Source organism: Psammomys obesus, unplaced genomic scaffold (genome assembly GCF_907164565.1).
Source record: "Psammomys obesus unplaced genomic scaffold, mPsaObe1.curated_primary_1811, whole genome shotgun sequence".
Classification (NCBI taxonomy): Eukaryota; Metazoa; Chordata; class Mammalia; order Rodentia; family Muridae; genus Psammomys; species Psammomys obesus.
Genome location: NW_026585895.1, coordinates 14,120,713 through 14,135,080, shown reverse-complemented (window position 1 = coordinate 14,135,080; position 14,368 = coordinate 14,120,713). Strand labels below are relative to the sequence as shown.

The 14,368-nt window shown below is 46.3% G+C and overlaps 1 protein-coding gene across 2 annotated transcripts in view; it reads left to right on the top strand.

Moving 5' to 3' along the window:
* Nucleotides 1–14,368, top strand: part of Myo3b (myosin IIIB) — a 306,408-nt gene that overhangs the window by 124,789 nt on the left and 167,251 nt on the right. For both annotated transcript variants that reach the window (XM_055600477.1, XM_055600478.1), the window contains exons 9-15: nt 4,182–4,278; nt 4,915–5,031; nt 5,570–5,674; nt 6,333–6,416; nt 7,218–7,420; nt 11,846–11,944; nt 12,639–12,753. In XM_055600477.1, coding sequence (XP_055456452.1) covers nt 4,182–4,278; nt 4,915–5,031; nt 5,570–5,674; nt 6,333–6,416; nt 7,218–7,420; nt 11,846–11,944; nt 12,639–12,753 — 820 coding nt within the window. The remainder of the gene's footprint in view (nt 1–4,181; nt 4,279–4,914; nt 5,032–5,569; nt 5,675–6,332; nt 6,417–7,217; nt 7,421–11,845; nt 11,945–12,638; nt 12,754–14,368) is intronic.

Below are 14,368 nucleotides of genomic sequence, written 5' to 3'. Positions count from 1 at the left end.
ATGAGACAGACAGACGTACATGCTGCCATAGCTATAGACACTCTGCTGGTGGGCTCGGGAAATAGCAGCTTGGAGCCTGGTGGTGCACAGTGAGTCAGCTTTATGCTAGATTCTGTTTCCGAGGCAGCATCTGAGGTTCACCAGGCTCTGCACCTGGAGCTGGTTACAGAAACATCATGTAGCATGAAGGACATTCCTCGTTCAGACCAGGCCGGTCGCGGTGGAAGGAAAAGTCCTAGGAGGCACACTGGTTTGGGGATCTCCAGTTCTCATCTCCTTCCCCAATTGCTGTGAGCTTTCACCTCCCAGAATCCTGAGACAGCTGCACAGGCTGAGGATTTAGCTGCCTTCATGTGGAGACACGGGCAGGGAGTGTTGGCTCCATCTTAACAGAATCAGCTCTCTGGGTAATGCCTTTACCCCCCCCGCCCCCACCTCATGCCCTTGGAACTAGAGTTACAGAAGGTTGTGAGCTGTGGTGTGGGTGCAGGGAATGGAACCAGGCTCCTCTGCAAGAGCAGCCAGTGCCTTTAACTACTGAGCCATCTCTTGAGACCCTTGCTAACTTTCTTTGTCAAATAGTTTATTTCACATGATTACCGGGAATGAATAAGGGAATAGATAAGCTGACTGAAATTAATACAATAAGAATTCAGTTATTGTATTAAAAAGTTGAGGTTTTTTTCTTTTCTTTTATGTTGAACTCTAAGGGGACAAATCTTAGGCTTATATAGCCGGGACTTGGGGCAGAAGCAAAAATGCAGATGGAAGCTCTTAGTTAGAGCAGAAATTAGTATTGCCTCCTCTGTTCCTTTTTTATTTTTATTTTTTCTTTTAGACAAGGTCTCTTTGTAACCTAGCCTGGCTGAGAACTTCTTATGAAATCTAGAAGAGTCTTGAACTCATGATGCTCTTGCTTCAGCCTCCAAAGGGCTGAGTTTCCATGTGTGCCTTACCACACCTGACTCAAAAATATGCTTCAAGCCAATGTATCTCTTTCTCCCTAAAAAACAATTATTCTTTCATTTCTTTTTCGAGACAGGGTCTTTCTGTTTAGGCCTGGCTGGCCTGGACCCCTGTTGTGTAGATCAGTGAATCAGAGAGTGTCCTGCCTCTGCCTCCTGCGTGCTGGGATTAAAATCGTGCACCACAAGTTTTATTATTTCTAATTATGCATGTGTGTGAGTCTGCGTGTGGGTCTGTGCACATGACTGCTCGTGCGTGTGGGGGGCGGCAGAAGTGTCAGGTCCCCTGGAGCTGGAGTTGAGTATAGGTGTTGGCAATCAAACTCAGGTCTCCTGGAAAAGCTGTGCGCGATCAAGCACGGAGCCATCTTGACAGCCCCCAATTCATTTCTCCTTGACGTCACCTACGTGTAAAGGCGCAGAAAGAGAAACTGTTCCGGTTAACCATTTAGGAATGCTTTATATTCCTGATTTGATTAGGTTAAATAAAATAAAGCCTCGTTTTTATTTTAGACTTTTGCGATGAAACTGTCCCCAGTACTGGAGGTGACAAATGTATTTCCCATGACCCTTCTAATCTGAAATTTCTGGTGCTGGGGACTGGGGAAGGAAGACTCAGTGTAGCAGACTTGAAGAGGTTTCATCACCTACTTCCTCTGTGTGTGTAGCAAGAAAGAGAGAACACATGAAGATCCCATCATGTTTGTGCCATTCTGTTCAGCAAAACATCATCAAGGCCAGCTGAGGGACTCAGGGAGATACAGCGGCCTGCCATTCGAGGGTGACACCCTTTAAACTGTGATAGCGGGCATATGGTGTCACCCAGGGAAGCAGCCATTAGTGTCCTACTGGTGAAGTAACAGGACGTGGGAGGACATTCTACACGTATAATTTAATAGCATTCTGAGTCATGAAAGGAGTTCTGCAAGTTGTTGACTCCAAATTTTGATAAGGACCTACGGATAGTACTTGGTACATTTAAAAAAAAAATCATTTGAATTTCTATACCCGAGATTGTACATGCTTTCACAGCCACCTGTGGGATTCCATTCCTAGACAAAGAGGACCGAGCTGCTGTTGTTAAGGGATTTACTTATGATCCACAACCCTGAGACTGGGACCAGAGCTTTTAAACTGTAACCTGGCACTCCCTACCGCCCAACACCACATTGAGTTGTACCAAGGGAATTATGGGAAGGCCTACTTAAACTGATTTTATTACTTAAAGAATCACATTTGGGGCTCGGATGTCACTCAGCTGACAGAGTGCTTACTGGGTAGAGGTGGGGTGGGGTGAATGCTTGTAATCCCAGCACTCAGGAGGCAGAGGCAGGAGGCGAGGCAGTATGACATCATCCTCTGTTATCATAGCGAGTTCAAAGGGGTTGGCCTGGGATACATGAGACCTTGTTAAAAACAACAACAACAAAACAAACAAACAAGTAACCAAAAACCAAAACAAAACTGCACTTTGGATTACCAAAGGGGATTTTAGTTTGTAAGTTTTGGGAATACCAGGTAAGCGATGTCCCAACAATGGGAAATTCTAAGTATGGGTCTGAAAGGATGGTCAGAGGTAAAAGCCTTTGCTTTGGAAGCTGAAGATACAGATTCAATCCCCAGGACCCAAGTGGAAGAGGAGAACTGACTCCTGGAAACTGTCTTTTGGCTTCTACAGTGCATGTGGGCACACACGTGTGAATGCACACAGTACATTAAGAAAGTGAAGTAGATACTGTTGAATAGAAAGCACATTCGCTAACTGAAACTCCCAGAATATCCTGTTGCCCATAGATGCATGGAGACATTTGACCAACATTTAGGGACAGGCTGAGAGGGTGTCCCCCACACTGGTCATCCCAGGAGAGGCGTGCAAACCACTACCAGTGTTATGCCAGGTTCACCCTCAGAGACCACCAGGAGACAACTCGATGCAATAGCAAGAGAGCTTTATTATGAGAGCGAGCAAACTTGGGACCCAAGTCTCACTGTCGCAGCAGTAGAGAAGTGGGACCCTGAGCTCTGAGTGAGCAGGATTTTTAAAGGGAAAGTCTGTGAGTAGGGGGTTTCCATGGCAGCAAGCAGGGGAGCACAAGCCTTGGCGTTAGAGAATTGGGTGAAGTTTAGCAGGGTGGGGTGACCTTTTCTGAGGCACACAGTTACAATGGCTAAGGCATATAATCACAATGGCTATTTTTTCTAAACCATATCTGAAACATTGGGGAGAATTTTCCCACCCAATTCTCAACGGATTCCCATTTATTATGGCCAGGGAGTTTGTCTCTATTCTTTATGAAGCATTTATTCTGTTATATTTCCTGGAGGCTGTTAGGAGAGTTAACTTTGTTTTCTGCCAGGTGCACATTCTATGATATTTCCTGGTACCTGAATTCAGTTCCCAGTCAAGATCTTTTTTTTAAAGTGGAGTTATATTCAGGCTAACTTAAACTCTTCACCAGATCTTTGGTATTTACGATATTATTCTTTGAAATCTCTGTAGTTTAAAAATAAGTCTGGGTGCTGGCAGACAGGGTGCGGGGACATTAAGAGAAGGAAGGTGCTTCGGCAGTAGCTCAGTGGAAAGTCTACACTCCAGCAGGATGTAGAATGGTCTAAACCCGTGGTTCTCAACCTTCCTAATTCTGTGACCCTTTAATACAGCTCCTCATGTTGTGGTGACCATGAAGTTATTTTGCTGCTAGTTCATATCTGTGATCTTGCTACTGTTATGAATCCTAATATAATCATCTATAATGCAGGATCTCTGATATGAGACCCCCCCCCCCCATGGGGTCCTGACCCACAGCTTGACAACCACTGCTCTAATTGAAAGTCCTTGCTGTTTAGTCTCAGGATACGAAGGATTGCACCCAGGCAGACAGTGACCTAGTGCCACAATGAGAAGGGGGGGGGGGGAAGGAAAAGGTACCTCCTGGAAGTGCTGAGGCTGGAATTCACAAATCAGAAATCTGGTAAGTTTGGTAATGGGTCCATGTGGTAAATGTCTTCACTATGTTGGAAGAGAGACTTGAGCTTAGGCGTCCCCTTCCCCTGAGGGCTCCAGAGGCCGAGCGTGATGTCCGGCCTGCCTTTGCTCCCACTGTCACCGAGGTTACTGGATGCGTCAGGTGCTAAGTTCTCAGGCGAGCCGCCGTCCTTGCCTGCCAACTTCTGCAGCATTCACTGTCGGCGAGCTGACAGTCTTTGTGTTTCCAGGCATGAGAGGATGCATACCAGAAGACCCCACCGTGTGGAAGATGCCAGCAAGCGCTGCCTTGAGGATGACTTGGTCAACCTTGAGGTCCTGGATGAGGTACTGAGTCCTTAGTAGACAACTCTCGTGGAGTTTCCCTTGGGTGGCCTGTCCCTTCTCCGGCCCTTCTCTCCATTTCACTTACAGAGACAGTGCAGTTAATATCGTTCAGCTTTGGAATCTGAGAACTGTAATAATGCCTCCTTCAGAACGCTTGCCTTGGCGTGGGCTGCCAGTTGGGCTGAACCTGTGTCTGTCGAGTCTAATGCTGTTGACCACAGTCGCCAATGCGTAACACCACAGTGTTCAATTCCGCATTCCCACAATCCAGACTCGGAGCGTTGCTTTTGAGAAATTCCTAAGGCTGGCCGGACAGCTCAGCTGTAAATAGCCTGAGCAACCGCTGCTTTTCCGGGAACTCATGCTCGGTTCCGTGCACCCGGGGCATCTGTCACGGACAGTTACAACTAACTACAAATACAACCTTCTGATTGGACAAAGGCTGCCCCACCCCAGTAACAACTCAAATCTTCATTGGCTATCTCGATGCCTGTCAGCAAGTCTTAATTCTATCCTTGCATTTCTCGAGGCATTTTAGCGACTTGGGAATCGCTTAGCGTAGGCAGCTTGAGCGACTTTCCGCATCTCTGCCTTGACTGGCCACACCATTCTCAAGGCCAGGTCTCCTCTTCTTAGGATGCAATCATCTACTGGCTGCGGAAGCGGTACGAAGAGGCGCTGATCTACACCTACGTGGGCGACATTCTAATCGCCTTAAACCCCTTCCAGAATCTAAGCATATACTCTCCACAGGTGAGGACCGCCCGAGTGACTAAAAATCACAAGATCAGGTCTGGGGATGGAGCTCAGTGGGAGAGCAATTGTTTCACATGTAACATGGCCCTTGGCTCAAACCCTGACACTGGGGGGGAAATGAAATAGGCAAATAAAATGAAGCGGCCTTGAGACCAGGTAACCCTTCTCTTGCCGTGGCGCTGACACCCCCAAACTGTAGCCAATACTTGAACATGAATGGGATTTTCATCTTTGGGGAGAAACTTCTTAAATCGAGGAGCAGCAACACAAGTTAACAATGATTGAATGCTCGCTACAGGCCAGGCGGAACACTGGGTTAGCTCACTTCTTATCACCCGGAGGAGGGCAGTTTGGGTCCTTGACCAAGCTTGTGTCGCAAGCAACAGAGAACAGGCGTTAGGACGTAGGCCTGCAGACTCCCAGGCCTTCCGGAAGCAGTGAGGCCCCCTAAGGTGAAAAGCCTTGTTCTGAGCAATAGACAGTGAAAACATTAGTTGGTCCAGAAGGGTCCTTTTAATGGGTTTTTCCCCTTCAGTTTTCCAGGCTTTATCATGGGGTGAAACGTGCCTCAAATCCCCCCCACATATTTGCATCTGCAGATAACGCCTATCAGTGTTTGGTCACCTTCAGCAAAGACCAGGTAAGGGCTCGCCTTCCTCTCCTAGTAGCTCACAGAGGTAGGACGTGGCCCATCTTCCATTTTTGTTCAGCTCTGCAGTTGCTGAGGCTGGCCCGAGGACATGGGGAATAACATTGCTGTACAAAGGACCTGGAAGCCTAAGAAGGCGAAAAGCTTGAACTACATAACGCACGTGTCTCAGGAACAGTCATTTTCTCTCGTAAAATGCAATAAAGACATTCCTGATGTGGACATAATGGGAACACGGAGCAACCACAACCTGATTACATGCAATAGCTGTAATAAAACGGGATATCTAATGGCGTAAATGAAATCCCTTCCTATTAATGTGCCAGAGTCTTCACAACCCCTGTATGTAAAATACTGCGCTCTCTGGACGCTGGCCCTGTATCACCTAGACGCTGGGAAATTTGATGGGTTAGGGCTAGGACTGAGAAACGTTAAGTTCAATGTTAGTTGAACAGAAAGTTAACTCATACATTTTACTTGTCTAGACTTCTAATTCACAGCGTGGCTTATCCTACCTTTGGCCCCCTCCTCCATTTTGCTAGGTTTATTTTCCTTTATTTCTGTAAACAGATAGAGGTAACCTAATTTGGCAAGAAAAATTGCATGGTAACTCACTGGACTCCTCCCTTGACTCTCTTTTCCGTGTCAGTGTATTGTCATCAGCGGAGAGAGCGGATCAGGGAAGACGGAAAGTGCCCATCTGATCGTTCAGCACCTGACGTTTTTGGGAAAGGTATGGGCCAATCTGCTTTCCGTACCACGGCTCCTGCAGAACCCATTGTACATTCCATAGCCAATGACAGTACTATATTCTTTTATGTTTTGATCGGGGATCACGTAAGAACATTTCATCTTTGTTACATTTGCCTCCTGACAGCGAGGCTCTGAAGATGCCAGCGTTCTGTCCTTACTTCATGTATTGAGAGAAAGAATATCAACATAGATTTAGTAGGCTGTGGAGATTTAATTGTTTTGTGTGTTTTCAGTGTGATAGAAACATTGAGCCATTAAGAAGGGAACGTGGTTAAATGCCGAGGTCAGGTGAGAGAGATCCACTGTGGTGATTAGGAAAATGGTAACCGGAAGCCATTGTGTAACAGTTAAGGAAAAGGACAATTTCAGCCTTGACATGGACCTGGAAGAAAGGATTGGCGAAATTAGTTTGGGAGTCACCTATAGTTGGCCTTAGTGTATCACGTGACTAGGAAAGGGTCTGAGGACTCCTTTATTAGAGTTGAGGGTTTCGGAAGAGCACAGTGGAAAAGTTAGAGAATGTCTGTGCTTCGAATTCTTTGTCAACTATTAAGCGCTAACCTTCTGTCAAAGGTTGTCTATGCAACCCAGCCAGACTTTAAAACTGCCGGTGAATCTGGCTTTCTGATTCATGGCACCTTGTGACTCCTTCATGTAAGCAACTCACAGGTTGATACTAACATTCCTTCGGAAAGGAGCTTGGGCAGTGGGACGCGCGCAGGGCGACCTTCCTGAACCGCTGCTCCTGAAGGCTTCTCCTGAACGCCGTCTGTCCTCCCAGGCCAACAATCAGACCCTACGGCAGAAGATTCTCCAAGTGAACTCCCTGGTCGAAGCCTTTGGCAACGCCTGCACCGCCATTAATGGCAACTCCAGCCGCTTCGGGAAGTATCTAGAAATGATGTTCACGCCAACCGGAGCTGTGTCGGGGGCGAGAATCTCTGAGTACCTCCTTGAAAAATCCAGGGTTATAAAGCAGGCAGCGTAAGCGCACTTCTGTCCTATCATTGTGTCTTTGCCTTTGCCTATATGGAATTGGGAATTGTGAAGGTTCCCATCTCTTCTTGTTCTTTAGTCTCCTTCAGTTTTTGTTGTTGTTTTGTTTTCCAAGAGACAGGGTTTCTCTGTGTCGTCTTGGCTGTCCTGGACTCCTTTTGAAGACCAGACTGGCCTCAACCTCACAGAGATCCGCCTGTCTCAGTGGCATTAAAGGTGTGCACCACCATTTCTGGCTTCTCCCACAATTCTTTAAAGCAAAGGAGCAGTGGTAGTTGGTTTGTTTAAGATTTTGTTTTGTCTTATGTGCATGAGTGTTTTACTTGCGTGTATGTTTCTGTACCATGTGAGTGCCTGTTACCCTAAGAGACCAGAAGAGGGAGTCAGATCCTTGGAACTAGAGTTACAGATGGTTCCAAGTTGCCATGTGCTTGCTGAGAACTGATCTCAAAGCCTCTGCAAGAGCAGTAAGTACTCTTAATTGCTGAGCCATTTTCAGCCCTTGGTTGTAGTCTTTGTTTTGGTTGTTGTTGCTGTTTGCCTGAAAGGCAGAGTAAAGGGCTTGAGGAAGTCCTTTATGAACGCTATACCTGTTTCTCTTGAGTTGGTTGTGTATGGTAGAATCTAACAATAATTAATTTGCACATGCCTTATAAATCCACTTTATTCCTTAAATGTGAAATTGTCTGTAACAAAAAGCACTGAAAATATTCCACATGTTTTCCCTTCAATTGGGAGATGAAAGAATGTAATTATACTATATATCTTTTTTGTATTTGTAACTGCACTATGTACCTTTCTGTTGCTCTGATTGAATGCCATGAGTTAAAAAGCAACGTAATGGAGGCAGGGCCTATTTGATCTTACAGTTCAAGTGGGTAAACACTGTGGCTAGGAAAGCATGGTAGCAGGAACATGGGTCTGGATGATCACATTTCATTGGTGCACAGGAAGCCGAGAGTGAGGACAGGAAGTCTGGTTAGGCTGTCAAACCTCAAAGCCTGCCACTCATCCAGCAAGGCTCCTCTGCCTAAAGGCTTGATCGCTTTCCCAGACAGTGCTACCAACGGGGGACCTAGACCTAGTGCTCACATATATGAGCCTGTGGAGGACGTTATTCAAACTACAGCACTCTCCTTTAAGGAATGCATTACAGTGATAGGTAATCATCATCAACAGCATGTTTTTCTGAGCTTGGATGCGGTTGTGACCTTCGGCAGATCACCGAACATTTCCGAGGCTCATTTGTAAAATAGAGATGCTACTAGCAATGGCCCCGTGGGTCTGTTGGAAAGACGGACAAGTTCATCTGTATAAAATTACTTAAAAGCACGGTCTGTGTTGACCGTGTTAGCACTCTTCTTCTTCTTGGTTTTGATGACTGCAGGACACCAGTGTTTCTCAGGAGCAGGGCTGCAGACACACAGCCACTCCATATTGAATGCCTGCTCCGTGACAGAGCACACAAGACAACGTCCCCCTGTCCACAGTGTGTGTGGGAATGAGAGGACCATCATTGTTATAGGAATACATAAGTACAGCAGATGTGGTCAGTGCTGGGTAGCAATAGTGCAGCCATGTAAGTGCTAGGAAAGTGAAGCTGGCGAAGCGGGGGCCACACAACCTGGCTCAGGAAGAGGACTTGTGTGGAGTTGGTGGGGAAAAGGTGCTCCATTTGAGATAGAACACCATGACAAAAGCAACCTGGGGAGGAAAGGATTTACTGTGCTGACATTTCCACATCACAGTCCAACGTCAAAGGAAGTCAGGATGGGAACACGCACAGGACAGATACCTGGAGGCAGGAGCTGATGCAGAGGCCAAGGAGGGGTGTTTCTGACTCCTTCCCTCCCATGATTTCCTCAGCCTGCTCTCTTACACCACTGTACCACAGGCCAATCTGGTAGGAGCATGGTTTTTTTTTTCAGTTGAGGATCTCTTTTCCTAAATGATTCTGTCTTGTGTCCAGTTGAGAAGAGGCAGGCCAGCACACCTAGGGTCCAGACAGAAAAATGTGTTTCCTGGATTTGAGATGCCTGGTCTGAGATCTGTGGATCACTTAGGAGTTGGCCAACAAAATGGGGACAGGAATGAGGAGAAAAACAGAGGGGGCTACTGAAAACGGATCACGCAGGGCTCTGAACCTTTCCTGAAAGACCAGGAAACTGGACAATGTGTTCAGGCTGGGGAGCGGTCACCCCTAACTTGTATTTTGAAATGCTGACTCTAGCTTCAGTGGGCCAGTGGAGATGGGAGGGAGTCAGCTGATAAAAGTGGTAGAGCGGAGAACAAGAGAGACCAAATAGTCAGATGCTGGACAAATGGAAGCCACAGGCTTAAGACTAGTTTAAGAATCCAAACATTTGTGGGTATGGCTGGTGGGGTATGGGATGCTAGGTTTCATCTTCAGCACACATGCATTCACACACACCACATACACCACACACACACACACACACACACACACACACACACACACACCCCAATAAACAAAAGCTCCAAACACCTTTCCGTTTCCTTGCACATTGGAAGCTTCCCTGAACAAGGAAAAGATGGGTGAAAAGATGGAGCTCCAGGTGTTTGAAGCTTTCCTGTGGCTTTCTTGATCACTTGTGTGAGTTTCTCTCCATCATCGGCATGAAGGTTGCCGTGTCGTGTGCTCCACGCTCTTCCTGTGGCAATGTTGCTCATTGGCGTAAATATCGTCTCACCTTCTTCTTGTGTCATACAGGCCTAGTAACGCCAATCCCCCAAGGTTGTTAAGAGAATTGAATGGGATGAAGACAGGTTAAGGCTTTTCAGGTCCTGCCCCTACAACTGTGGCATTTCTGTCCTCGCCCTGGCATACTGGGGTGTCCCATTCCCAGGTCCTCCATCTCTGGATGAGGTCATGTGAAGTTCTGCCAAACAGACAATGAATAAACAACCTTCCAGGGGCTGGCCGCGTGTAAGAGAGCTCTCTGAGCTCTTGTGTACAGACGTCTGTCTGTGTGTCCCTTCTGTCTGCAACTCCCTGCAACTCCTGCTCAGGCTTCAGGGCTTCACTGTAGGGTTAATTCCCTGGTGAGTCTTTGCCTTGACTTGGCAGAATTGATTTCCATTCTCAGCATTATTCTTTGTCAGATCCACCTGCTTATTTCCTTGAAAGCCTTCCTCCCAAGCTCCCCTCTTGTTTCTTCTAATCCTGTCCAAAAGGGTTGAATCCTCTTAGTCCTGTTTCTCTGGCATCTGACGTAGTGCCTGCTATAATTGGCATCCGGTACACTTATCAGTTGAATAATGCCCTTTTAAAGCATCTATGTGCATTCTGTGCCATACTGCATATCTTAAATACACAAACAAATTTTGTCTTAAACCATTAAAAGAGCTCAGTATGGCAGCCTGCACTTTGTAATTTCAGCACCGGGGAAGCAGAGGCAGGAGGATCGCAAGAAGCCAAAGGCCGGGGATGTAGCTCAGTGGTAGAGTGCGAGCCTAGAAAATGCAGGATCGTGGATCCAACTTCCTGTGATGAAAAACAGATAAATGAAACAATGATGTTCTGTGAACAAGTGAGTGAGAAATGGCAAGTTAGCGGCATCTAGAATACAATGATACACCATCCTCCTGCCTCTGCATTCGAAATATCCCCTTCACATTAAAAAAGGAAACCCAAACAACAAACAAACAAAACAACAATGAAAGAGGTGGAGAGCAGTAGGCATTTAGGGACTGAAGAATGACTTTTTTTTCTTTTTCTTTTTCTTTTTCTTTTTCTTTTTTGAGACAGGGTTTCTCTGTGTAGCCCTGGCTGTCCTGGACTCACTTTGTAGACCAGGCTGGCCTCGAACTCACAGAGATCCGCCTGCCTCTGCCTCCCTGAGTGCCGGGATTACAGGCGTGCACAGGGTGTCTGAGAGCATAACACTTTGGGAGCGTGCAAACCTGAGTCCTGAGACAAATTCTTTCTTGACTGCCGAGGAACTCCCACACACTTCTTGTCTTTGGCTTCAGTGAAGCAGGTGGTTTGGCTAGTTGCTGTGGGCTGGGCTTCCCACTCTTTGAAGCCACAGGGGCTGTGACACACATGCACCAGACCTGGAGCTGCATGGGGAGACTGTTCCACGTAATGTGAGCTGAGCTGCTTGCTCTAAATGAGCAGAGCTTTCTTCAGCTTGTAGTGAAGGTATAAACACTTGAAGTGCTGCTGTGATAACTACTGTGTGGATGTTACTGCCTCTGCATTTTCTGTTGTTGCTGTTGTTTTTTGTTTGTTTGTTTGTTTGTTTTTGCAATTGGGATGAAGCATATTTAATTGCCCGCTTACATAAATTTGTTGCAAAATAATATTTTATGCAGAGAAAGGAATGAAATCAGTTATTTAGGTCTGGAAATCCTGGAATATGCTATAATTCTTTCTCAATTTATTTTCAGGGGAGAGAAAAATTTTCACATATTTTACTACATTTATGCTGGCCTTTATCACCAAAAGAAACTTTCTGAGTTTAGGCTTCCTGAGGAAAAGCCTCCTAGGTAAGTTTTGTTGCAAGACCTCTTTCATGCTGATGGGGAGGAGCCTGAAGGAGTGTTCAGTTAAGCATCTGGCAAATCTAGAAGTAAATGGAGCTGTTTCCTTAACTGAAGACTCGTTCTGTGAAGTTGAATATGCAGGAGGAGGGGGCAAGAGGCTTGGCATTTTTTTATTTTTAGAGTGATCAAAAGACATCAACTAAGGAGCATGCACGATCTGGACCTAGGCCCCTGCACACACTTAGCCAATGGGCTGCTTGGTCTTCATATGGGTCGCCTGGCAGTGGTGGTTGGGCACTGTTTCTAACATGGACTCTGTTGCCTTCTTTTGGATAACTTCTCCCTGGCAGGACTGCCTGGGCTGGCCTTAAGGGATAAAGATATGCTCAGTCCTGTTGTGACTTGATGTGCTGGAAAGGGTTGATACAGAAGTGGGGGGGAAAGGGAGAGGGGAAGAGAGAAGGGGGGAAGGGGGATATTGAAGAGAGGAGGGAGGGGGCATCCTTGGACTAAAATAAATTTTAAAAATAATAATTTTTTTTTTTTTTTTTTAAAAAAAGCTCAATTACGGCCGTTGTTTTCTCCACCACGGTATTAGCCTGTGAAGGAAAGAAGCCGGGGTGTCTCCTGCCCCGGCCCACGGTGCCGTTTACCAAGTGAGTGCTCACTGTGTCGGGTCATGTTCTGCTTTATTCAGATACATAGCTGCCCAGACTGGAAGAGTCATGCAGGACATCACCTCCAAGGAGTCCTACCGGAGGCGGTTTGAAGCCATCCAGCATTGCTTCAGGGTTATTGGGTTCACTGACAAGGTACGTGCCGGTTGACAGGGAAACTAACTTGGTGTGAATGTCCGGAGGTGGGTGTGAGGGAAGGCATGCGTGCTCTAGCTAGCTGGACAGTTTTCGAATGCCTGTCAGTCGTGACGTAAGGTTTATCTATGCAACACGTGGCCTAAGGATCCAAAACTCTGCCACTCCCCGAGAGCTTATTTAGGACACAGACTCTGTGGTCCATCCAAGAATGACTGAATCAGTATCTGTATTAGAACAAGGTGCCTAAACGAACATAAACGATGAGAGGCGTGGCTGTATAATTGACCAAGCACCTATCAGGTATCGATAGGACCAAACACCTAGCAACTGTTGCCATTATCGTAAATTCACCCTGGCTATACTAACAGATGCCCAAATACTGCAAAATACTGCGCTGTTCTGAGTTGACATTACTTCTGAAAAGAGCAATATGGAAGTGTATTGGTTATGCCTAGAACATATTTTTGCAAGTAGCTCTCTGTGCATATGACAAGCTAATTTAAACACTCTACACCCCTGCATCTGCTCTTTCCCCTAGCACGCTTGCGCATTGTTAACTATGGCTGTAGGCATGATACCACCCTCGTCACACTCCATCCAGGCTTTCTCCATTAAACACGTGCTCGGGCTGACACATGGCATTTGTAACTCCAGGATCAGATATTGCTCGATGCTCCAGTAGTCCACAGTTCCTGGGCTTCGTGCCACCAGTTTTGTAAGAACACACAGGTTCTTTCACTTTGCTGGCAAAGGGGGTGAGTGATTAGGAGGAAGGCTAGACTATTAAATCTTAGGGGACTAGTTTACCAAATTGTCTGTTTGCCTTGGGGCAGCCACTCCGGATGAAGATTGCTTCTGCAATCCAATGGTTTTTGACTGGGCCTTTCTCCCTAACATAGTTGATTTTAGTCCTAACAATACCTTTCTTTCTTTTTTCTTTCTTTCTGGTTAGCTAGCTGTTCATTTCATTGTTGTTAGCCTCTCACGCACCATAAATGGACAGCGGGAATATCCCAAAAGTCAAGATAAAAATAAAATATATTTCTCTCAGCTCCTTCAGGGGCAGTTGAACAGGTCCCTCCATCGTTAGAGGATTTTTATGGCGACCGACTTTTGGTGCTCATTTTTATCAATTATACATCATCAGAAGAGTCGATGGCAGGGGTGGGAAGGAAGCTGTTTAAAGTACAAGTCTATGGCTGAGATCATGCCAAAATGTGGGACATATGTTCCTAAAAGGGGACAGACCCATGGTGAAGGGAGCCCTAGGAGGAGTTGATAGTTTGCTTTTGAGAAATAAAGGATGGTGATGGAATGCTAGGATGTGATGGGCCCTGGCTTCAAACGAGAACACACAGTGATACTCTGATAGAAGCAGGCTTCTGTCATAGTTAGGATTTCTATTGCTGTGATAAAGCACCAGGAACTACAAAGCAATTTGGGGAGGAAAGGATTTATTTTATTTTAAAGCTTGTCTAGGAACTCTGGGCAGGGGTCTGGAGGCAGGAACTGAGGCAGAGGTCTTAGAAGAATGATCCCTACCGGCGTGTTCCTCCTGGCTTGCTCAGCCTGCTTCCTTACAGCGCCAACCCATGGATAATACTGCCCACAG